Here is a 21,842-nt window from a genome sequence, read left to right as displayed (position 1 = left end):
ACACCAACGGTGGATGGAACTATATCAGAATCAGGCTGGTGCATGCAAGTCAATAGTATACACTTCTGTCTTGCCCCTTTTTCATTGATTTTGGAACAATTTTGGACACCCACACAAAGCTGCTTTTCCACACTGGAAAAGAATACTGAGATCAGTTACGACTCCGATAGTATTGAGGTCAATACTGTAGCAACAGCAGAAAACATCAAACATTGTCTATATACAGTTAAGAGACCGGCGATGTTTCAATGACCGCCACTCGCACTGGGCCGATGCTCCTCCTAGTAACGGTAACCATGGTGATAACTTACGTCACACCTGAGGTTGCCATGGTTCTTGTGACGAAATGACCCTGAAAAAGTGCCAGAGAGACCCCGTACTGCGGTAACCAAGGTTACTGGTGGGGGGAGGGGCGGGGTTTAGAGGAAGCGGAAGTGCCGGTGCAAGCGGAAGTGGTACTGCCCTGAAGATCCCGAACAGCGAGACGGAGGACGGAGAGAGAGACTCTCGTCGCCTAGAGATAAAAGCAGGACTAAAATTACATTAATAATGTGAGTTTATCAGCACAGGAACGAATTTAGGACGCTTTTATGTGTCGAGGGCGAGGTATTGGGATTCACAAACCATAAATGATGGGTGGAATGACGGTCTCTAGCGGAAGGTGCCTATTGTGGTTTGGGCTCGGAGCAAGGACTTAGGCCGTGTGATGAATAGCGCCCAGATTCAAGGGTTGAGAAAAAAATGATTTTTTAAATGGAAGAGACGGGTGTTATCGCATAGATAACCAGGTCAGGCCGGGAATCGTCTTATCATGCGCTTTCCCCTAGCAGACGAGTGTCCTGGCTTGGATATTTCTCGCCGCCTGGGGTATTTATCGGAGCAGTACAGGAAAGGCCGGGCCTGTGCGGCTGATGAACAACAATAAAAATGCCATTGATATCTATAAACCGGCCACCGTCCTGCACCGCCTGGCCTCCACGCCGCCCAGGGGCTGCTTCCCAGCCTCAAAATCTCTCGATTGCGGCGCGATACCGCAGAGCGACGGTGCAGAGATGGTGTAGGTGTGTTTTTGAGCGCCGGTACGGATTAGGATGACACGACGGGGCTGAGGAAATCGAGTCGGTATTGAACAACGGGCTTTTTGGACGGCTGTTTCCTGGTAGCACGATAGTTAGCCGTTCTTTTATTTGACCTGAATTTGTAAGTATGGTGTAAGCACCCCGATTCTGAATGATTTTGTAGGCAAATGAAATACGAGCTGTTGATTATGCAGGTAAATAAAATGGAGGAGTTGTTAAGTTGCTGCAGCAGCGATATTGACACATTTCCAATGAAATCCACTTTTAAATAATACAAGGCAGGTATTTTCTGCGCCTAGTGTGCCGTTTATTCCTAAACGTATGATGGTGTCTTCACGTCAGGTTTCGTTGTACGTCTGTAGCGCGATGCGGGCTTTTCATTTCAGACTCGGACGTTTTTAAACCGGTCGTTTGCCGTGTGGGAGCTTCTCGCCGATTTCGGTTCGCGTGTTTTTGTGTTCTAGTCATTTTTCTTGAGACCTGCGGTGGATCGGCCCGGGGTGGGAGCGGCAGTCGTCACACCTAGTGGACCGGGTGGAGTCGGGCAGGGAGTGGTGGGTCGCTGCCGTAGCCGGGCTGCTCATGACAGAGACAGCGTGACGAGAACCGCCGAGTGCTTCCTGGTGCCCGGCAGTGCGGTTCCTTGACAATAGTCTGTCATCGCATAAATATCGGAACGCGTATCTGATTTCGTGCTGGTTATGAGCAGGGAATCACCCTGATAGGATTGTCCTCAAGATTGCAAACATATCTCAAAACATGCCGTTTTCACGTAGGGACACACAAACCTCTGTTGGGTTTGGGGAGTCTGAAATATGTTGCCTCTGTGTTTGTTTAGTCGGAGGCAAAAACAGTTTCTACTGATAGACTGATTTCAAAAGTCAGCAAGTAACACAAAAAGGTGATGATACCTGGGGAGGTGAAGTTCTCAAGTTTCACACAGTGTTGGAATGCATATCCTTTTCTAACATTTCAGGCTATGAAAGCCTATGACTTTAAGGCCTAATGCAAATCCCTCAGCTTTGAGCTACCAGCATGGAGATATCAGTACATGCTTTTGCTTTTTAAATGGCCACATTATGCCCCTGATGTACCTTGATGTCTTAAAAAGATCAAATAAGTAGGAGCACAGACCAGAAGGCTCTGTGTTTAGGTGAGAGCTAAACTCGCTCAGGTCATAGAGCAGTTGTTCCCTGCTGTGGAATGGGATAAGGTAGGTATGGAAAGGGGCAGTATGGAAATCTCACTGCCAGCTGGGGGGTGAGTATCGGAAACCGTCCAAGAGACGACACCGCCCCTGTCTGTCATTTGACAGCCAGAGCTTGGAGAGGTGGCGCTGCAGGGAGTGGCTGCGCTCCAGGCCATGTGGGCCTGAGCCGAGCTCACTGGAGCAGGTGCCCAGAGGGTCGGGCGGCTGGGTTGTCCTGGCCAGAATCTGGCTGAATGTGGCCCTTCAGACCTGGCCTTTGTGTTCATCATACTGCATGGGGTCTGTTTGTGGATGTTCAAAGGAAGAGACTATTACAGGTTTTTCCCTCTTAAGGTTTAAGTCAGATGTAAAAATTCCAATAGATCAAATCAGGGTTCAGGAGGAATATGATTTTATGGAACATGAGACCTTAGGTTGATGAGTTGCACCACAAGCCTTGCAAGGACAAGTGGGCTGAAAGTGGATGGGCAGGGCAAATTACATGGTGGGTCAATTATCTCATGAGGCCTTCTTAGATCTCTATCAAAGCAGGCCCACATGGGAATGTTTATCCTACCGGTATTTGAACAGTGTAGTCCTCACTGAACTGGCAAAGTAGAGAAATCCTTGAGTGCTTTTTATAATGTGTGCTGTTGTATAGAACCCAGTGGCTAAAGTGTCACTGATGGTGTCGCATTAGGGTAGTGATTGCAGTATTGGTGGCACCACTCAAGGCTGGGCAGAGGCTGCCCGTGTTCAGTTCCTTCCTCGGGGATTGCGGTCTGATAGGACATTCTCATTAGGTTTTGGGGGTGAAAGAGGGTAGCTCTGGACAGTGAAAAAAGGTTTTATTCAAGCTTGTTTGTCTGTGTTACGGGGATATAGATCTCTTTAGTAATATGATTTTTGTTAATTTTGAAATTCTGGTTTTGTATTCCTTTTCTAAGTGTTTCCTTGAATCTCTAATACCAAGTATTTACCATTATCATCACCTTCACCCTCCCTTCTGTGTTGCCTGTCCTGCCTTTATTTTTATTTTTGCTTAAAGCCATCTTTAAAAATGAGGGGTTTCCATTCGCTCTCAGAGTTTCAGGGGTGGGGAAGTGCTGGGTGCCTCTTCAGCAGCGCCAGCTCGCGGGGGGTTCAGGGCCTGGGGGGCGGGGCCGTGCAGCCAGTCCTCAGCTGTCCCCCGTCTCTCTGCAGCCTCTTGAAAATGGATAAGAGCGACCTGGTACAGAAGGCTAAGCTGGCCGAGCAGGCCGAGCGCTATGACGACATGGCGGCAGCGATGAAGGCGGTGACGGAGCAGGGCCACGAGCTCTCCAACGAAGAGCGCAACCTGCTGTCCGTGGCCTACAAGAACGTGGTGGGCGCCCGCCGCTCCTCCTGGCGCGTCATCTCCAGTATCGAGCAGAAGACCGAGGGCAACGAGAAGAAGCAGCAGATGGCGCGCGAGTACCGCGAGAAGATCGAGGCTGAGCTGCAGGACATTTGCAACGACGTGCTGGTGAGTTTCCGCACTTCGGGCTCCGTTCTGTGGCCTTGAGAACGGGGTAGCTCGCTTTCAAAGGGCTTGCAGCGTCTCAGTCTTAGCGTCCCACCTCTGTTTCAAATCCCTCCTTCCCCTCATGCTGTCTCGGATAGGGGTGTGCAGAAAAGGCTGTGCAGAGCTGGGGTGTTTAAATGGGAGGAGGTTTGGGCCTCCTTAGTTCTGCCATGTGTTTGAGTAAGTGCACACCTAAAGCCGTGAATAAATGGTAAAGATCTCTTGGGTATGAAAGTGTTTTAGACTGCCTCCCCCACCGCCTAAGTTTTGAAAAACATGTGGGAGAGGCTCGGTCTGAGCAAGCTAACCTATTGTCTTACATATACCCTGGATTGTTGTTTGGTTTTATTTTTTCCTTTTAATCAGGTTATGAAAGTGGTAACCTATAGTTCATTGCTCATTTTTATATGAAATTCATTTTTTTTTAATACTCGGTTTTCTCTTTTTCCAGGGACTTCTTGATAAGTACCTCATTGCCAATGCGACTCAGGCAGAAAGCAAGGTCTTCTACCTGAAAATGAAAGGAGACTATTACAGATACCTGTCTGAAGTGGCATCCGGTGACTCTAAGAAGAGTTAGTAATATTAAAGTATCCTCAGAGGCAGGAGAGTGTAAACGCTTATTTCATAGGAGAGCGGCTCAAACAGGCATCAGAGCTAAATAACTTATTAATAGTAAAAAAATTAATTTGTTATGCAGTTTGCTGTAAATGGTAATCTTGATAATCTTTTGGATTCAGTTAACACTAAATATTCTAGTTTGCAGTATGTTATTTTGAAGTTTATTTTGATTTTAATAATTGGTTGTGTGTAGGTCGTTCTTTTCTTTCTTTTATTTAGCATTATCAGTATTTAAATATTGAAAATTTTATATTATATAATAATATAATATGTATAAAGTTTTTATATTTGATTTAATCGTAGAAATTCTGATTTTTAAGAAAGCATTACGATATCTAGGGTGTAAGATTTCTGTGGCTTTAGGTTAAAAGTTGTGGTATAAATTCTCCCTCTCTTTCACTGAAGCCACAGTTGAGAATTCCCAGCAGGCCTACCAGGAGGCTTTTGAAATCAGCAAGAAGGAGATGCAGCCGACGCACCCCATCAGACTGGGCCTGGCTCTCAACTTCTCTGTCTTCTACTACGAAATTCTCAACTCCCCTGAGCAGGCCTGCAGCTTGGCAAAGACGGTGAGCTCCATTAGCCAGCACTTTCACACAGGGGGCCAGGCCACCCTGCTGCAGCGCAGGCTCCCGACGATCAATACACTGGGATTGTCACTGTCGGTAACTCTCCACCCCTGCAGCACAGGCTGGAGTGCCTTTGCTGTGCTTGATCACATTTTTTTAACTGTTTTAGTCTTGGTTCAACTACATATTAGTGTCTGACTTGTCCTGCTTCTAGGAATGCGTAAAGCATTTGTGTGGGTGGGGTGTTGATTTGAATAACTATCTGTGTTTTAAATATGCGTTGGTATGAACAGACTTGGGCGATCTTGTTCTGCATTTAGATGGTGGAAAAATTTAAATGCCTTTTGCAGGGTATGGGTCTTGGTGCTTATCAATTAAAAATTGGTCTGATTTCCATTGTTTCATACAGGGTAGTTCACCTACATAGGTGCCTCGTGGATCCCAGAAGGGTCTGGTTTCTGTGTTTGCAGCCCTCCTCTCCTTTTATTTCACAGCTTTTAAAACATTCTTGTTGGTGGTTTCAAAATCAGCAGGTGCATCTTTGAAAAACATGTTTTATCAGTGTGAATATTGTAGCAGGACTACAAATATTTTAATTTGAAAACCATTATAACCTCTTGTTGCAGAATAGCTCAGTGATGAAGCTTGGATTTCAGCTGACAGTGATGGTGTGCCATGGTCAGAGAGAACTGACAAACGGTTATCAGCTGCCAGGTCCTTTTTCCCAGTTTGCTGAGCTTTAGTTCTCCGGTCTCGCCAAATCGATTTACCAACAGTGTGGATCAGCGTTTGATGTTGCAGAAGTGCTAATCGTGCATTTGTGAGTGTTTCCAGGTGTATAACAGTCCTTTTCTTTAATCCCTTTCTCTTTCCAGGCTTTTGATGAAGCAATCGCTGAGCTCGACACCTTGAACGAGGACTCCTACAAAGACAGCACGCTGATCATGCAGCTACTAAGGGACAACCTCACTGTAAGTTGTCAATGAGGTCTGCAGGAAAAAAACGGGCACAAGATGTGCAAGTGCTGTGAATGTAAAGAAGATGCAGAGGGTTAAAGGCATGCAGCACACAAGCTGCCTTCCTTGTGGTGTGCTTCGTCCTTAAACCTTGAAATTAATATTTTGAAGGTTGCATGCTTATAAGGAACGTAAGTCTTTAAAAAAAGGGAAAGTTTCCGGAGAACCTTTCCATTTTTGCCTGAATGACATTCACAGCTCGGACAGCAGGCCTTCTCATTCTCTTCATTCTTCATACAGACATCCTGTTATCAGATTCCTGTGAGACCTTTTCTGCACTGATATTGATCTTAGTTTCTTCATTTTAAAATTGCTCACCCATGATATCTGCAGTCTGAATCCCCAGCCTAATGTGATTGTGGGGCTCTCCAGGCTTTTTTAAGCACAGATTGCGAAGGTTCTGATCCTCCCCTTTTCTGAATCAAACAAATTTCCAATCACTGGCTTCAAAATTGTGATTTGGGGTCCGGTTTTTGGGGATAGTTTTCTGAATGTACTGTTACACTAATGGTTCTTTTGGTTTTGGGAATTTATTTGGGTTGGTTTCCGATCTGAATTGATGCCCCTTTCGATTTTGAAACGGATCGAATTGATCCTGGGTTTAGCAAGTCTGAGTCATACCTCAGAGAAATGAGCACCGAGGTCTTCTGTGTATGATAGCACAGACATTACTGACGTTCATATTGGTCTTTATACGTTTCAAACCTCATGTACAAGACTGGGGTGAATTGTAGGATTTTAGTCAACAGGGCTCTGTGATTTTGCTTAGTTCTGCACTGATCTGGGATATTTAAATTCATCTCCTTTCTCTTTATAGCTGTGGACATCAGAAAACCAGGGCGACGAAGCAGATGCTGGAGACGGGGAAAACTAATGGCATTGCACTTCACTGTTAATCCACCCACACTCTATCTTACACACATTCAGCCCATATGTACCCTGCTCCATCAGGATCCCCCTTCTGTATGACAAGCAGCAAGAATTGTACCTGACCTAGCATTTGTGCCCTCCTCAAATAGCTCAGAGGTGACAGGGTAACATTCAGTTAATAGCAGGCTCACAGTCTCTTGTTTTTGTGAATTAGCACCAGGTCTAGCAGTGAGGATATTTTCCTGTTTTTTTTCTGTTTGCCCACCCCACTTCCCCACCCTCTCCAGTTTCGTCAGTTCCATTTTTTATTTTTAATCTTATGTTCTTTCACCCAGCAAATTGTGCATTATAGTATACATCATTTTTTGTTATTGTTAACTTTTATAGTGTAATCTGTCATGGCATTTGCAGGTTTTATTCTAAGGTTATTAAACTGGCAGTTTATTTTCACCAAACACTGTGACGCTTAGTTTTGTTTTTTCCCATCACATATATATATGTTTGTGTATATATATGTAAATTAGTAATTCTGGTCTGTAAAATGCAGAAGGCCGTGTGGTGCTGTGTTTGGGAAACCGTACAATTCTGCTGTCGGCTCATACAGAATGGATTGATAGGCTGTATTGTGACACTGACTAATGTGCATATTGCTATGTAATCATGTTCACAATTTTATTTTGCATAAAAACATAAAGGGACCCAATGTTTCCATTCCAGATATGTTTGGGTTTTTTAAAAACATTCCTTCATAACATTTGTTGAAAATTGGCTGCCTTTGAACAAAAGTATTCTCTTAATGCACTGTCCAGGTAAAATGAACATAAAGGTGCTGTTTGGTATCAGTACAGCAAACCTCATGTTGTGACTTTTCCCTTTTTTCCTTGCATAACGATAGCTTTTTTCAGTGAAACCTAAAATGTAAATTTAAACTTATTTTAAAGAAGATGTTACATCATAATGTTGTGAACGTGCTTGCATTGAACCACCTTAAAGCCATTGCTTTTAATTTGTTCCAGTTGGCGTTTCTGGAGCCTACCCTTAAGCTGACAGTTCAAACTGACTAAAATGACTTTCTGTGCTCTGAACAGCAGTATGTGAAAATGCTAGAAAAGCCTGTTATAATAACCTGTGCTAACTAATCGTAGACCTGAAGTTTCCGGAAACCTGGTGGCTTGTAGGCTTGGGAATGGTACCCGTTGTTTGACCACTGCTGATATCTGTGGTTCCGAGAGGACTGACCTGTTAGCACTGGGACAGAGGACAGGTGTTGCCCAATAGGCACCTGGTAGCTCTGAACTGTGGGGTTGGAGTAGATTTAAGATCTGTGATTGAAGTGAAAGATTAAGCTGAATTAATTCAGTGTCACAATACACAGCCACTACCATAACATTCCATATAGGTGTAGAATTCATCTGTCTGTCAGTCTGTCTTGCTGAAGACAATGTTTCATGCACTGAATAAAATCTCCCTTCTAGCTGAACAAATGGCAGTTAATATTCTACGCTTGATAAATGCAGTAGTGAATGTGGAACCGAGCCTGTCTGTATATCTGGTATCTCTACTTGCTTTGTTTTTACTGACCAGTATTCTGCCTAAAGTTTGCTTCTGTGACGGTTTTATCGCCTAGCGCGCACGTGGTTGTGAAAATTTAGTATAGCTTAAAAAAAGAAAAACTAAAAAAAATTATACCTGGTTATTGACGTAATACTAGATTTGTGTATGTCTTTTAAAACAGTTCTAGTTTCACCTTACATGTAATAATCAGGAAAGTGTAAAAGACAATTTAAAGTGAAATAAAAGTTTTATCAGTTCAGAATTTTCCTGCTTTTCTGTTTAAAAAAAACTGCCACATTTAAAAAAAAAAGCTTATCTTTCTCCGGTTAGGTGTTTTAAAAACTTTGGCCTAGGGCTTTAGATGTCTATATCCTGTTTCCTGTTTAGGTTTGTACCTAATATGTGAAGGGTAATAAAATCCATTTCATTTGTGTAATGAAGAGAAATTGCACAATAACAGTACTGGCACTGAGTGTTTACTGCAGAATGTCAGATAAGACATACTGTTTTTTTGGGTGTAAAATAAACAATTGTCAAATTAAGAATCAATAAGAACATCATTTGCTAAATAGATTAAAAATTCTCTGGTGGGGTATCCTTCAGTCGTTGAGACTACAAGAGAAAACAGGTCATGGATGGAATCTACATCTATCCTGACCCTGACTGTCTACTTAAATGGTAGCGGTACTTTCTTGGGAAGCATAATGAGAGAAAAGGACTACTGTATGTCAAAGTCACTGACTTAATGTGAGCACAACCAAGCTTCAGGCAGCTCAGAGGAAACTGGGTTATAAAATAAATATCCACACAAGAACCACTAGCTGCTTGGCAATCTAGGTCAATGGTTTCCAAACATTTTAAATCTTGCACACCACTGGGATCGGAAGGCAACAGTGTTAACCGTGAGCAGCCTGGAAACGGGTAATGCAGAACAGAAGTCTGTCCAGGCCGTGAGAATGTGAGTATTGGCCAGATTTGTTCATCAACATTTGCAAGCTGTGAACCTGTCAAGCAGCCTGGTTGGTACATGTTGGACAAGGTAGAACTCAATGATGTAAGGAGGACATCAGGGGTGGCTATTGGAATGCATACATGTGGTGAAATGTTTTTTGTTCTACGGTAGGAAGGTGGTGTTTGTAACAAACTTGAAAGTTCAAAGCAACACTTGCCATTTGAAGTGACCTTTAAAAAGTAGAATTATACTGTGACTTCAGTTGACAAGGTAGTAAATAAGTTATTTTCAGTAGAAATAAGTGGTAAATTCATTTTTGGGATTTTTGTTTTTAATAATTCATTGTATTCATATAATACTTTTCACCCTAAAAGGAGTGAAAGCGTAAAGGATATACTTCAAATAGATCAGGTGGGGAGCTGTGTCAGCATGCGTAGGCTGCAATGGAGCAATAGGTTTATTCCTGCTGAAAAGAGAAGAAAGAACACAACAGCTTGGAATAAACGTATTACTTGTTACTTCAAATAGATGAGGGGACCTGCATTATCCCATTATTATATTTACAACCCCACCTGAGTGAGACATGGAGACCATTCTGCACCAGCAGCACCACTGCACAGTGGACTTACGGGAGGAGTGAGACTACTTTTTAAGTTGGTCCGATTGCACAAACCCAAAGTGGAATTCGGTCAGGACGCTAAGGGTAACACTCCTACCTTTTATGTGCAATTTCAATGGATCTTCGATGATCAAGTCCCAGGTCACGTTGGAAAACTGTGCAGGCACTTCAAGAACACTGCTTTCTGGTCCACCTAGAGTAGCAAACCTTTTTTTCCCTTGCATTCCAGTAATAATCAGCTTCAGCCTTGCCTAGCTTTTGACCTAGATGGACAAGTTTTTTTTGCTTCATACAATTGTAAAAGACAATGTACTGATGGGGAACATGTCCGTGCCAGTGTCAGAATATAGTTGCTCACACTGCCTGACCCTCTCAATACCTCACGTCTCTGTTCACTGAAGAGTTCGATCTGTGCGCACTCTAAACTAATGAAACATTCCCTGCATTAAATGGCTGAGCTTTTGACAGGAACTGGTACTGTTTGTGTAAGCTGGCTGTCACTGAACCACATTGAACAATTTCATTTAACACCAATATCGTGCCAAGTTCAGGGTCCTTTCTAGAGTGCTTAATTCTACTCTTGTTGACAGAACAACCAAAGCAGAACAAGGCTCTTGTTAAGAGCTGAGAGCCAACACTGTTCAGATAAACAAAGATCACACTACAATGCGGAAGTTAATTTCTCCATCCAATTCACAAAGGAAATTTAAGTGCTTTTCTAGCCTTTAAGGATTCTTCTTTGGGCATATTAGAAGTGCAAGCCATTTATTTTTACATATTCTTTATCAAGAAGATATGATAATGTTTTTTTTTTTCGTTATGGGATTTATTTGATCTTTTTTGACAAACAAGACTAAGGAATATTCAATATCGTAGGTTCGAACATACTTAACATCCTTTGTATCTCCTAAGTACACACCTCACAAAGGGCATTACAACAATAATTAATGAGCATCTGGTCCTATTCTATATAAAAAGCTTTAGTTGGTTCGGCCTAAAATTTACAGCTTTATCAGTCGAGATCAATGGCACACTTGGAGGATGTATGAATTAAAACTTGGTAACAAAAATAAAGATCATACTCTTACAGATACATCTTTATTTAATTTCGGTATTTAAAGGCCAGCACGTATTTAAACGTCATGACTTGCCCAAAGGTACCATCTCACAGCAATGTGGTGGCCCATATATATGTAAATAACTCGCTTAAACTCACTACATAGTTACCCGTGTTTATCTATCTGTGCGGGTATTTTTAACTCGTTCCCTATCCGATTGCCCGCCCGGGGGTGCGGCCTGAGCAAAGCCTTTAAAAACACCTGACCTTCCGGCCCGCCGATTCCTGGCCGAGCCACGGCGACTTGGGGCTTTAAAAAGACATTTAAAGAAAGAGGTCTGTGCGTGAACAAACATTTTAAGACACCCCACCCCCATTGCTAACTCAGGTAAGAGCTTTTTTGTTTTATTTGTTAAGCAGCTCACGCAGTTTTATTTTCTTCACAATTTTGAGGGCTTCGTTTTCCGCCCATTACTTGGAAACGCAAAGGGTTCGCTTCGAAGCCCGCCCTGTAAATCGCTCTGCTCGGCTGTGGCCGCGTTGGTCTGCTGGGGGCCCGGGCCGCCAGATAAGAATGAGCACGGCTGATGGGTGCCGCGCGCGACGCTGTTGGAGGGAAATGGCGCCACAGGGATCCGGTTTAAAACCCAGTTCTACGCGTTTGTTCCCGTCTCGGCGGCCGTGCTAACTTTTTTTTATTTTAGTTTTCGTAAGTTCTTCGCGGTGTCTTGAGCAGGGTCAGGCGATATTTTGGAACAATTGTACAAAATGTGCTTTTGATGTGCTTGCGTAAAGGAAATTCGCAGATTAACTAATCTATTTGGGATCATATAAAAGTAAAATAAAAAGCCTTCTATCTCATTTTTTTTAAAAAAATCACCTGTTGCTCATCGTTTACGGTGGGTGTGGCTTATCTGGTGCAAAGTGTTTTGTTGTTGACAGTAGCTTGTCCAGTATTCGCACTTCACAGACCCGAATAGCACATTTGAGCTCTTCTATCATGTTTGTGAGCGATAGAAACCCACAGGCTGGTGAGTGTGTGCAGTGGCGGTACCCTCTCTCTGTCCCTCCCCAGCGAGCTCCTGATGAACAGCAGCGGGCCCGCATACCCCCTGGCCTCTCTGTACGTGGGGGACCTGCACCCCGACGTTACGGAGGCCATGCTGTACCAGAAGTTCTCCCCCGCTGGGCCCATAATGTCCATCCGGGTGTGCCGAGACATCATCACCCGCAGGTCCCTGGGATACGCGTACATCAACTTCCAGCAGCCCGCCGACGGTGAGGGACAGGAGGCTGGGGTGGAGACAGAGAGGGTAGGAGTGTTGGGGTGCTGTGAGGCTTGGGTACAGACAGAAGGGACTGAGGTGTTGGAGTGCAGACAGAGGGGACTGGGGTGCTGTGAGGCTGGGGTGCAGACAGAGGGGACTAGAGTGTTGGGGTGCTGTGAGGCTGGGGTTCAGACAGAGGGGATGGGGATGTGGGGGTGCTGTGAGGCTGGGGTGCAGACAGAGGGGACTGAGGTGTTGGGGTGCAGGAGTGTAGGAGTGTTAGGGTGCTGTGAGGCTGGGGTGCAGAAAGAGGGGATGGGGATGTGGGGGTGCTGTGAGGCTGGGGTTCAGACAGAGGGGATGGGGATGTGGGGGTGCTGTGAGGCTGGGGTGCAGACAGAGGGGACTGAGGTGTTGGGGTGCAGGAGTGTAGGAGTGTTAGGGTGCTGTGAGGCTGGGGTGCAGAAAGAGGGGATGGGGATGTGGGGGTGCTGTGAGGCTGGGGTGCAGACAGAGGGGATGGGGATGTGGGGGTGCTGTGAGGCTGGGGTGCAGACAGAGGAGATGGGGGGGCTGGAGTGTTGGGATGTTTGGGGGTTGGGGGGCGATCTGTGTTGGGGCTGAGGCTCTGCTGGCTGTGGGCAGGGGAGCGAGGATCATCATGAAGGATGGTGACTGAAGCTGTGAATCTGTGCAAGTTGGTCTGTTGCTCAAAGCATCTGTGAGCGTTTCCGCCATAACACCAGCTCTGCAAGAGACGCTGGGAATTAAGAATTAAGTGTTGGCGATTTAAGAATTAAGTGTTGTCAGTAAAGCTCAATGGCTAATTTTCAGAATTTCAGTTGTTGCCGTTTAGAGTAAACTTGTAATGGGTAGGTTTTTTTCCCCTTCTGTAAACGCCTCTTGCAGAGCCCTTGCTGCAGCAGAGTGTGTTTGCCTGGCTTGCCAGAGGAAGAGGAAGGCCCCTGCTGAGGGCTGTCCCACGGAGTGCTGGGGATCCAGGGTTCTGATCCCTGCTTAGCTCCTCTCCTGCAGCCTTAAGCTGCTTTAGTGCTCACAGCTGGGTCAGTATGTGAGAGCTGGGCCACTGCCCTTGGCGAAAAGTAGAGTGACGCAGCGCGTCGGGCATAATGACATTACAGGAGCCTCCCGGTCCTGAGTCTCGGTTACCCTGTCAAAGGATTTTGAGTCCAAGCAGAGTCAAGCAGGTCTTTAATGTACTCGTCAGTTTGAATGTTATTGGTCTGATGAGTGTGGTGTGTGGACCCTGCAGCACCCATGTGGCAAGATGCTTGAGCTCAAAGCAGTGTTGGCAGAGCTGCTGTTCCATTCCTGCTCCCAGTCAATATAGCTGCAGTTTTTGCCGTCACTAAGGTGTTCCCTTGCGATGGGTGCAGGCGCTTTCAGATTATCCCAAATTTCAGAGGAGGCGCAGTCCAGGGGCAGATGTTTCAATGAGAAAATTCTCCGCTCGGGGATGTTTTCAGCCTCGGTGAACCCAAGTGGCTCAGGGCTTTGCTGAAGTCCTGTCCTCTCGTTCTCAGCTGAGTGTGCGCTGGACACCATGAATTATGAGGTCATCAAGGGCCGGCCAATCAGGATTATGTGGTCTCAGCGCGACCCCGGGCTGCGCAAGTCAGGAGTGGGCAACATCTTCATCAAGAACATGGACGAGTCCATCGACAACAAGGCCTTGTATGACACCTTCTCTGCTTTCGGCAACATCCTCTCCTGCAAGGTACAACATCCCTCTCCCCTCTGCCCTGTGTCAGAGACTCCCAGATTAATTTCGGTCGGAACCAGCCGCATAGGGAAGTGGGCTGGAAATTAGCTCAGAAATGTATCTGAGCATCTTTTTCTCTAGTGCCTCCATCTTGAGTTGCTGGGACTGCAAAACTAGTCAAATAGTTAAACTGTTCCTGTAAGTGCTTGTTTATGTGCAGCTGTATTTTAATATCCATTCATTTCTTTGTGGCTGGAGACTGGTGCCGTCTTGAATCCCCAATTTTCTTGTTTTTGCAGGTCGTATGTGATGAGAATGGCTCCAAGGGTTATGGTTTTGTTCACTTTGAAACGCACGAGGCAGCAAACCGGGCCATTGAAACGATGAACGGGATGCTGCTCAATGATCGCAAAGTGTAGGTATTGGGAAAGGGCAGCCTTGCTTTGAGACGCTGTGGGGTTCGTGTCCTCGTAAGTGATACTCCCTTTGTCCTGATCTCTAGGCTTTCAGCCAGTGGTGTGAGCTGGGCACCAGATCTGGACCAGAGTTTCTGTATAGGTGTTGCTGGATAGGAATGTGTTTGAAAAGGAGCTAGCCATTTATTGTGAATTTCTTTACTAGCATTGATGTCTTGGTGATGGGTGACGGTTATGTTCTGCATGTTTGCCTTGCAGCAGAGAATGTGACTGTCTGTTTTTGGGGTGGGTGGGGGTTTGTGCAGTTTTGTTGGCCATTTCAAATCCCGAAAGGAGAGGGAGGCGGAGTTTGGTGCGAAGGCGATGGAATTCACCAACGTGTACATCAAGAACTTCGGAGAGGACTTCGACGACAACAAGCTGAGAGAGGTCTTTTCGGAATACGGTGAGACAAGTGCTCATGGAGTCTTCTGTTGGCAGCTGGAGTGAGGTGAGACACTGGGACCTGAAAGCTTGTGCAACCCTGGTGTGGTTCTGTGCTTCTCAGAACACCTCTGCTTGCATTGCTCTCCAGGTGCAAGACATAGAGAAACCAATTACAGGAGCAATTTACTAGACCTAGTAGTTTATAATAGGCTATACTCGTTTGACTTGTGTAAAGGTGTTTATCCTACACGACTAGGCCTTCGAAGTCAAATAATCTGTGAATTCCCGGAGTCCTGAAACAGATTCTCATACGGACTCGATGGCAGTCTTCTAAAACATGAGCCTGCTCTCTCGGCTCGGCAGAAGGTCCAGCTTCAGGAGGGTTTGTGTGAGTGAGCAGAAGTGTGGTGTGAGCGCCGGGGTCAGGCGGTCCGTCTGGGAAACTCTCAGGGGGGGTCTCTGCGTGTGTCCTCAACCTCCCCTCCCCCCCAGGCAAGACGCTCAGCGTGCGTGTGATGGTGGACGAGCGGGGACGGTCCCGGGGCTTCGGGTTTGTGAACTACGAGAACCACGAGGACGCGCAGAAGGTCGGAGCCAGGCCCTGCTTCGTCACTCTTGTTTGTGTGTTGAATGATGTCTTCCTGCACAGCTCTTGTGTGATAAACTAGTTTCTTGCAACTTGTATGGCTTTGAGTAAACACATTGCACAGAACTGCTGGTAGTTTTAAAAATCCTTCCTATGTCTCCATGAGTATAGTGTGCCTGTAATTGAGACAATTCTGTTATTCTAGTGAAAACAGAATATCCTGCCATAGTTCATCAGCCAACCCCTCATGTGTAGTGTTGTTCCTATGGGGAGACTGATTCGGAGTCAGAGTTTCATTTTGCGATATGGAAGCAACTGTCGCAGATCTGAGCACTGAAGGCTGGGCTCATGGAACCAAGTGAAATTGCACCAACAAGTCCACTAAGAAGCCCTTTTAACAAAGTGACTTGTCCAGTTGCAGTCCATAATATTTTTAAAACATAAAGGAACTAATTGATGTAGTTTTCATCTGCAGCAGCAGGATTGGGGTTAGAGTGTTGAGAATCTACAGGCATGTGGTGGACCTCCATGACTGGAGGTCTGCTATGCTCTGTCTAAAGAACTGGTCCTCCTCCTCCTCCTCCTCCTCTTCCTCAGGCCGTGGAGGAGATGAATGGGAAGGAGCTGAACGGGCGGGTTATTTACGTCGGCAGGGCCCAGAAGAGGCTGGAGCGGCAGGGCGAGCTGAAACGCAAGTTTGAGCAAATTAAACAAGAGCGAATCCACCGGTACCAGGTACAGTGCAGGAGGGACGCGCATGAGCTGCACGGTTTTCCAGAACTGCCCCCTTAGGCACAGAGCCTCCGCTTGTCAGACTTGGCATGGCTGTCACCTGAGCAGTAGATCACTTGTGGCTTGATCTTGAGCTAGGGGTAGGGATCTTGAAAGTTAGGTGCTATTTTCCGTTCCCAACTCCTGTCTCCGTACTGTATGTGCACACTTTGCTTGGGGCAGTTGGCACTGGAAATGGTGTAGAGCAGTACTGAAAGGTTTTTCACGCCGCTGCTGCTCCGTCCTTGTCTTTCGCAGGGTGTCAACCTGTATGTCAAGAACCTGGATGATGGCATCGACGATGAGAGGCTGAGGAAAGAGTTCGCGCCTTACGGGACCATCACCAGTGCCAAGGTGGAAACTGTCTGTTCTACAAAGCTCTCTCCTTGCATGCCTCTGATTTTGTGATGCTGAAGCAGCTTCCTTGAGCTGGCTGGAGAATGGGGAGCTTGCAGAGCCTCTGAGCTGGAATGCAGAGAACGTGGGATGAGAGCCTGTGTCTGTAGAGGATGCATTGCAAGCCCAGTCAGGTTCTATCAGTGACCATGGCGCTGTGCTGTCCCCCCCCCCCCCCAACCCAGGTGATGACCGATGGAGGTAAGAGTAAAGGCTTCGGCTTCGTGTGCTTTTCGTCCCCTGAAGAGGCGACGAAGGCTGTGACGGAGATGAACGGCCGCATCGTGAGCACCAAGCCGCTGTACGTGGCGCTGGCCCAGAGGAAGGAGGAGAGGAAGGCCATCTTGACCAACCAGTACATGCAGAGGCTGGCAAGTGTTCGGGCCATGCCAGGCCCGATCATAGGGTCTTACCAGCAGTCTTCAGGGTACTTCGTGCCTGCTGTTCCACAGGTAAGCCCTCCACTGGTAACAAGAAGGTTACTCGTGTGAGGAGGTCATGTCTGCCTGTGTGTTCAAAGGATCCTGCTGTCTGCACCATATTGTACACCTAGGTGACTCTGGATTTTGTCTGTAACAGTGCAAGTAGGATGTCTTTTTTTTTTTTAACCATCCTAAGCACTGATTTGTTTTTAAGCAATGCATATCAATCCACATGAAATTAATCCTTGGCCGTAGCATATTGTCTGAACCTTCCTCAGTGGAACAGCTGGGTCTCCCTAAAGATCTTTCTCTTCTTTCCCTGCAGCCCCAGGGCCGCTCTTTCTATGCCCCCAACACAGTGGCCTCGATCCGTGCAGCCCCTCGCTGGACCACCCAGCCCCCCAGACCACAGGGTAGGTCCCCCAGGAATCCCGGGTGGGATACTTGGCCGCGTTCGTGGTCCAAAGTTGGAAGAAATGTTCAACATTGGAGACTAAAGCTGTTTGTTTTAAACTTAGCTGGTCAGTAAGTCTGATCAGAGCTACATTTGGGCAGGCTTCGTGATCCTGATCTAACAAGCGACTTTTGATTCAGGACTTGTGGGGTGAAGCTCTCAAGACGTGAGTTTTCATAGAAGAATCTAGTACTTTAAACGTGATGCCCAAAACAGCAGGGTTGGCTTCTTGTAGCTTCATCTGGTACGGCCAGTCAGTCAGCTTGGTCACTCCTGGGATTACCACTACTGTAAGGAAGACCAGTGTCTGGAGCTCATCCACTCTGCATTACAAGTTCTGAGCCAGCTCTCCAGTTTGGTGACCGGGGAAGCTGTGCTATAGGAGTTGCTGTCCTTTGGATGACGGGTTAATCTGATTCTGGTTACTCAGCCATGAAAGGGTTGTTAGCCCTGGTGTCTTGGCTAAAACAATCTGTTTGAATAGTCTGGGCTCATTCACCTGGTGACGCAGTGTATCACCCCTGTCCCCGGTCTGCTGTGCAGTGGGGCTATTGTGTGTCGCCCAGGTGGGGGTAGCACTTCGGGGGTGGGGGGGAATCCCTTGGAAGGAGAAATCCCCTAACAAAGCAGGGGACTGTAGTTGGTAAGACACTTCTGCAGGTGTGTGCGTGTGTCTGTCATGTTTTTCTCCGCCTCTCCCTGCCAGCCCCAGGGCCTTACCCGACCCAGCTGTTGAGGCCGGCCCCTCCCCGGCGCCCCTCCACTCCTATCAGCACTATGCGCCAGGCCTCCACGCAGGCGCCGCGTGTCCTGAGCAACACGCAGAGGATGGGTAGGCAGACCGCGAAGGGTTGCGGCCACACGCTGCCCCGCCCCCGTCCGTGTCGCAGTCGTCTGCCTGAGCGCCCCTGTGCCAGGCTGCTTGAAAGCAAGACTGCCTTGAGGGCTGTAGCACAAGTCTTGATGTATCTGGGGGAGCTCTGGGCACTTCCTATACTGCCAGATGATGTGCGATGTGGGAAGAGTGTTCTGTGGAATATTGCATACAAGTCGCAGAAGCAAGTATAATTTATAGTTGCCAGATATAATTTTTAAAAGTATACAATACAGTAGGAAGACCCCATTTAGGATTACTATTTATGAGTTTGGTGCCAGTGTTACAAAAAGAGCTGCTTGTCCTGGAAGCAGAGAGCGGTCTGGAGCAGAGCAGCCAGCTTCATTCCCCAGTGTTAAGCAATGTGCAGCACAAACAGGCTTAAAGAGCTGGACTTCTTTAGTCTTGAACAGGGAAGACTGAGGCTGCCCCCATTCAAGTGTTCTGACTCCTCAGAGGCACTGACCCAGTCAATCCAGTAGACCTTTTCAGAATCATTGAAACATGAACCGGGTCGAGACAAGTAAAAATGATGTGGAAAAGCTGAGAAGAGGCACTTGACAAGTTATATGGCTGTGCTGTTGAAGCCGATACCCTGGCTTCTTTCGAGAAAGAGCTGGATGAGGTCCTAGGATCAATCGGCTACTAGCTGCCAAGCAAGCTACATGGACTGAAAAGTGATATATTTGAATGTAAGGACTTGTAATCGAATGGCTTCCCTCTTGTTTCTATCTTTGTTAATCAAGGCTCATGTTAATGACCTCCTTTGAATGGGCTTTGTTCAGGTGTTTAGATAAATCTCTGCTGCAGTGTGGATTGGAAACTCTGCGTCATTTAATTTGAAATCGGGAGGGGTGTTTTTTATACACCAGGGAATATACCGTGTGCCAGTGTAAGTGCTGGGGCTGGGTGGGGGAGGAGTATCAGTGATTGGAGTTTAGGAACACTGGGCTGATCTGCGACTCCTGCACACCTTTCATTCTCCAGCCAACATCGGCACCCAGACGACCAACGGCCGCGCGCCCCTGTCCAGCGCCATCGTCAGAGGGGTGAGCCAGTACAAGTACTCCGCCGGGGTGAGGAACGTGCAGCACGTCATCGCCATGCCCGGTCAGGTCCCAGTGCAGCAGGTAGACTGGCAGGCGCCAGGGGGGGGCAGGCGACGCGTGCCGGGGTCTCAGGCCGGCGGGGGGGCTGAACCTGTGTTGTGCAGCAGGTGATGGAGCCGGCGGTTGTGGTGAGAGGACAGGAGCCCCTCACTGCCTCCATGCTGGCCGCCGCCCCCCTCATGGAGCAGAAGCAGCTGCTGGGTAAGTCCGCGCGGCCGCTCTGCCCTGGCGCGGCGGCTCGTGGCAGCGCGGGCTCCGTGGGTCACCACTCCTCTCGCCGGTGGCAGGGGAGCGTCTGTACCCGCTGATCCAGGCCATGCACCCCACGCTGGCCGGCAAGATCACCGGGATGCTGCTGGAGATCGACAACTCGGAGCTGCTGCACATGCTGGAGTCCCCCGAGTCCCTGCAGTCCAAGGTGAGCCGGCGGGCACCCCGGGCGCTCCTCTCGTACGAGGACAGCGTGTGCGCAGAAGGAATTCAGAGGGGAAGTTGTCAGACACATGGGTAGTATGCCATATATTAAAAACATTTTCAGGAATGAGATGTTCATGATGATACTGCTTACTTAAAATCCATAAAATTGCCGGATGGTGGTGGTTTCCGATGTCGAGGGCAGCTCAGTGCCTGTTCAGTCAGTCAGTTTACACAGTTGGAAAGTGAAGCTTCTGTCTCCTGCCTGCAGCCCGCTACCAGGGCATGCTGTTGCAAGCTCCTGGCATGTGGAGAAGAGGCTCGGATGGATGCCTGCGCAAAGCCCTGCATGGCGGCTGACTAAACTTTCTGCAAGGCTGGGGCCTGGGGTGTTTTGTACTGGGAGAATGACTAGAGATTCAAACGCAATTAGTCTTTCCTGGGTCAGTACCTTGTGTCTGGGGATCTGTATATTTCATGTGCTTTGTGAGCTGCAGACCTTGGGCTGGTCAGGTGGAACTTGGCTCTAATCGCCTGTCTCTGCCAGGTGGAGGAGGCTGTGGCCGTGCTGCAGGCCCACCAGGCCAAGGATCTCTCCCCCAAGAAGTGACTGGCGCTCCTCAGGTACAACTCCAGGGCTGTGGAAAGGCTCCTCCAGAATAATCACAGCCCTGTGTGCACTCTGTAAGGAGCTTGGAGGATTGTACCTCTGACCTATAAGAATGTCATGCAGCATCATCAAAACTGTTAAAATGCCACTTTTCCGACTCCGAAAAGGGCTTAATTATTTTTCAGTGGTTTGGAAACGAGTTATGTTAAAAGTAGGATTAAGTGACCCTGAACATGTCGACGGGCAATCTGCCGATTTTAAGATTTGTATTGCTATGGGGGGGGAATGTGGCTTTTATGCACCGTTTCCCTGTACATCCCCACCCCCCTTCTGGAACGGAAGACGCTCTGTCTCTGTTCTGCTCCTGTCCCAGGGCCGCATCCTGAGGAGCTCTGCAGAGCCCCTTGGGTTTGGAGTGCTCTGCTGTCCACGATGCTAAATAAAAGGTGTATAAAACTCTTTTGTGTCGCAGGCAGCCACTACCATGGAAAAAGGTGCTTCGTTGAAGAAGGAAAAAGGAAAGAATTGTAAAATGACAATACTAGTCTTGCAAATTGCATTTGTTTAGTGAATGATGACTGGCAAAGTAACCTGTTGGAAAGAGAAGTTGAAGGAGCCAGTAGGCTGTTTGCAAGGGAAGGTTATGTTTATTCAACTTTTGTTATTTAAAAAAAAGATATACATGTTTGTAGTTGGTACTACATTTTGTTTTCTTTGTGCATGAAATAAAAAAAAAACCTTAAGTGGATCTGGAGTGATGTTTGATTCCCCGAGCTTCACGCTGGACCCGACTCGACCCCTGGACTGTACTGGACCCCACACTTGGGGCCACAGCCTGGCAGTCGGAGATGGCGGATACGCTTCTGTTCTTTGCCGTTCAATCTTGGCGAGGATTTGTGGGGTGGGCTGGGGGGTTGGTAGATTTGGGGAGCAGTGTAGTGCTCCTTGTGGTTGGTGTACATCTGCTTACACTGTACTGCTCTGAGAAACAGGAGAAGGGGCAGGACAATGTGACCCATGGGGATTGCAGGAGTGCAAAAGGCCATTCAAGCAGTTTCTGCAACACCACTGTTGGTTTAACCACAGTGTCTTGTGTGCAGTGAAGACTTCAGGTAAAATTGCTGGTTGCAATACCCAAGAGTTAACCCAAACAGCGCAAGAAATCGGCACAAGTCCCTGCTTTTACAAGACTCCTGCTCTTGTAAAAATACTCGTCACTTATTTGACCTTTTTATTTCCACAGTCCAATTTCCTTTTTTTAACTTGAAATAGCATTAGACTTCTCATAAACTGCATTTAAA

At 47.2% G+C, this 21,842-nt stretch overlaps 2 protein-coding genes across 4 annotated transcripts; both read left to right on the top strand.

The window, feature by feature from the left end:
* Positions 1-441: 441 nt before the first annotated feature.
* On the top strand, positions 442-8,706 carry ywhaba (tyrosine 3-monooxygenase/tryptophan 5-monooxygenase activation protein, beta polypeptide a). Its single transcript, XM_006639671.3, has 6 exons — positions 442-551; positions 3,472-3,775; positions 4,266-4,389; positions 4,841-5,004; positions 5,880-5,975; positions 6,838-8,706. Exons 2-6 carry the CDS (start codon positions 3,482-3,484, stop codon positions 6,892-6,894), a joined length of 735 nt encoding a protein of 244 aa, XP_006639734.1. The 5' UTR covers positions 442-551; positions 3,472-3,481; the 3' UTR covers positions 6,895-8,706.
* A 2,619-nt stretch (positions 8,707-11,325) lies between these two features.
* Positions 11,326-21,289, top strand: pabpc1l (poly(A) binding protein, cytoplasmic 1-like). 3 transcript variants are annotated; one of them, XM_015365115.2, is made up of 16 exons: positions 11,326-11,460; positions 12,148-12,350; positions 13,885-14,078; positions 14,363-14,478; positions 14,785-14,924; positions 15,398-15,492; positions 16,089-16,226; positions 16,521-16,616; positions 16,844-17,110; positions 17,406-17,493; positions 18,241-18,366; positions 19,396-19,538; positions 19,625-19,718; positions 19,805-19,935; positions 20,479-20,555; positions 21,014-21,289. In XM_015365115.2, exons 2-15 carry the CDS (start codon positions 12,158-12,160, stop codon positions 20,539-20,541), a joined length of 1,884 nt encoding a protein of 627 aa, XP_015220601.1. In that variant the 5' UTR covers positions 11,326-11,460; positions 12,148-12,157; the 3' UTR covers positions 20,542-20,555; positions 21,014-21,289. The 3 variants fall into 3 exon arrangements, with proteins under 3 accessions (XP_015220601.1, XP_015220600.1, XP_015220598.1); XM_015365114.2 differs by having other exon boundaries at positions 11,327-11,460; positions 19,622-19,718; positions 21,018-21,289; XM_015365112.2 differs by having other exon boundaries at positions 11,327-11,460; positions 19,622-19,718.
* Positions 21,290-21,842: the final 553 nt, after the last annotated feature.

Source organism: Lepisosteus oculatus, chromosome 16 (genome assembly GCF_040954835.1).
Source record: "Lepisosteus oculatus isolate fLepOcu1 chromosome 16, fLepOcu1.hap2, whole genome shotgun sequence".
Taxonomy (NCBI): domain Eukaryota; kingdom Metazoa; phylum Chordata; class Actinopteri; order Semionotiformes; family Lepisosteidae; genus Lepisosteus; species Lepisosteus oculatus.
The sequence above is the reverse complement of the archived record's forward strand: the minus strand, read 5'-3'. Positions and strand labels throughout refer to the sequence as shown.

Coding starts and splice junctions, on each gene's coding strand:
- ywhaba (XM_006639671.3), top strand. CDS start 3,482: ATGGATAAGAGCGACCTGGTACAGAAGGCTAAGCTGGCCGAGCAGGCC. Junction 4,390..4,840: donor ATCCGGTGACTCTAAGAAGA/GTTAGTAATATT, acceptor CTTTCACTGAAG/CCACAGTTGAGAATTCCCAG. Junction 5,976..6,837: donor TACTAAGGGACAACCTCACT/GTAAGTTGTCAA, acceptor TTCTCTTTATAG/CTGTGGACATCAGAAAACCA.
- pabpc1l (XM_015365114.2), top strand. CDS start 12,158: ATGAACAGCAGCGGGCCCGCATACCCCCTGGCCTCTCTGTACGTGGGG. Junction 14,479..14,784: donor CTGCTCAATGATCGCAAAGT/GTAGGTATTGGG, acceptor GGGTTTGTGCAG/TTTTGTTGGCCATTTCAAAT. Junction 15,493..16,088: donor ACCACGAGGACGCGCAGAAG/GTCGGAGCCAGG, acceptor CCTCTTCCTCAG/GCCGTGGAGGAGATGAATGG.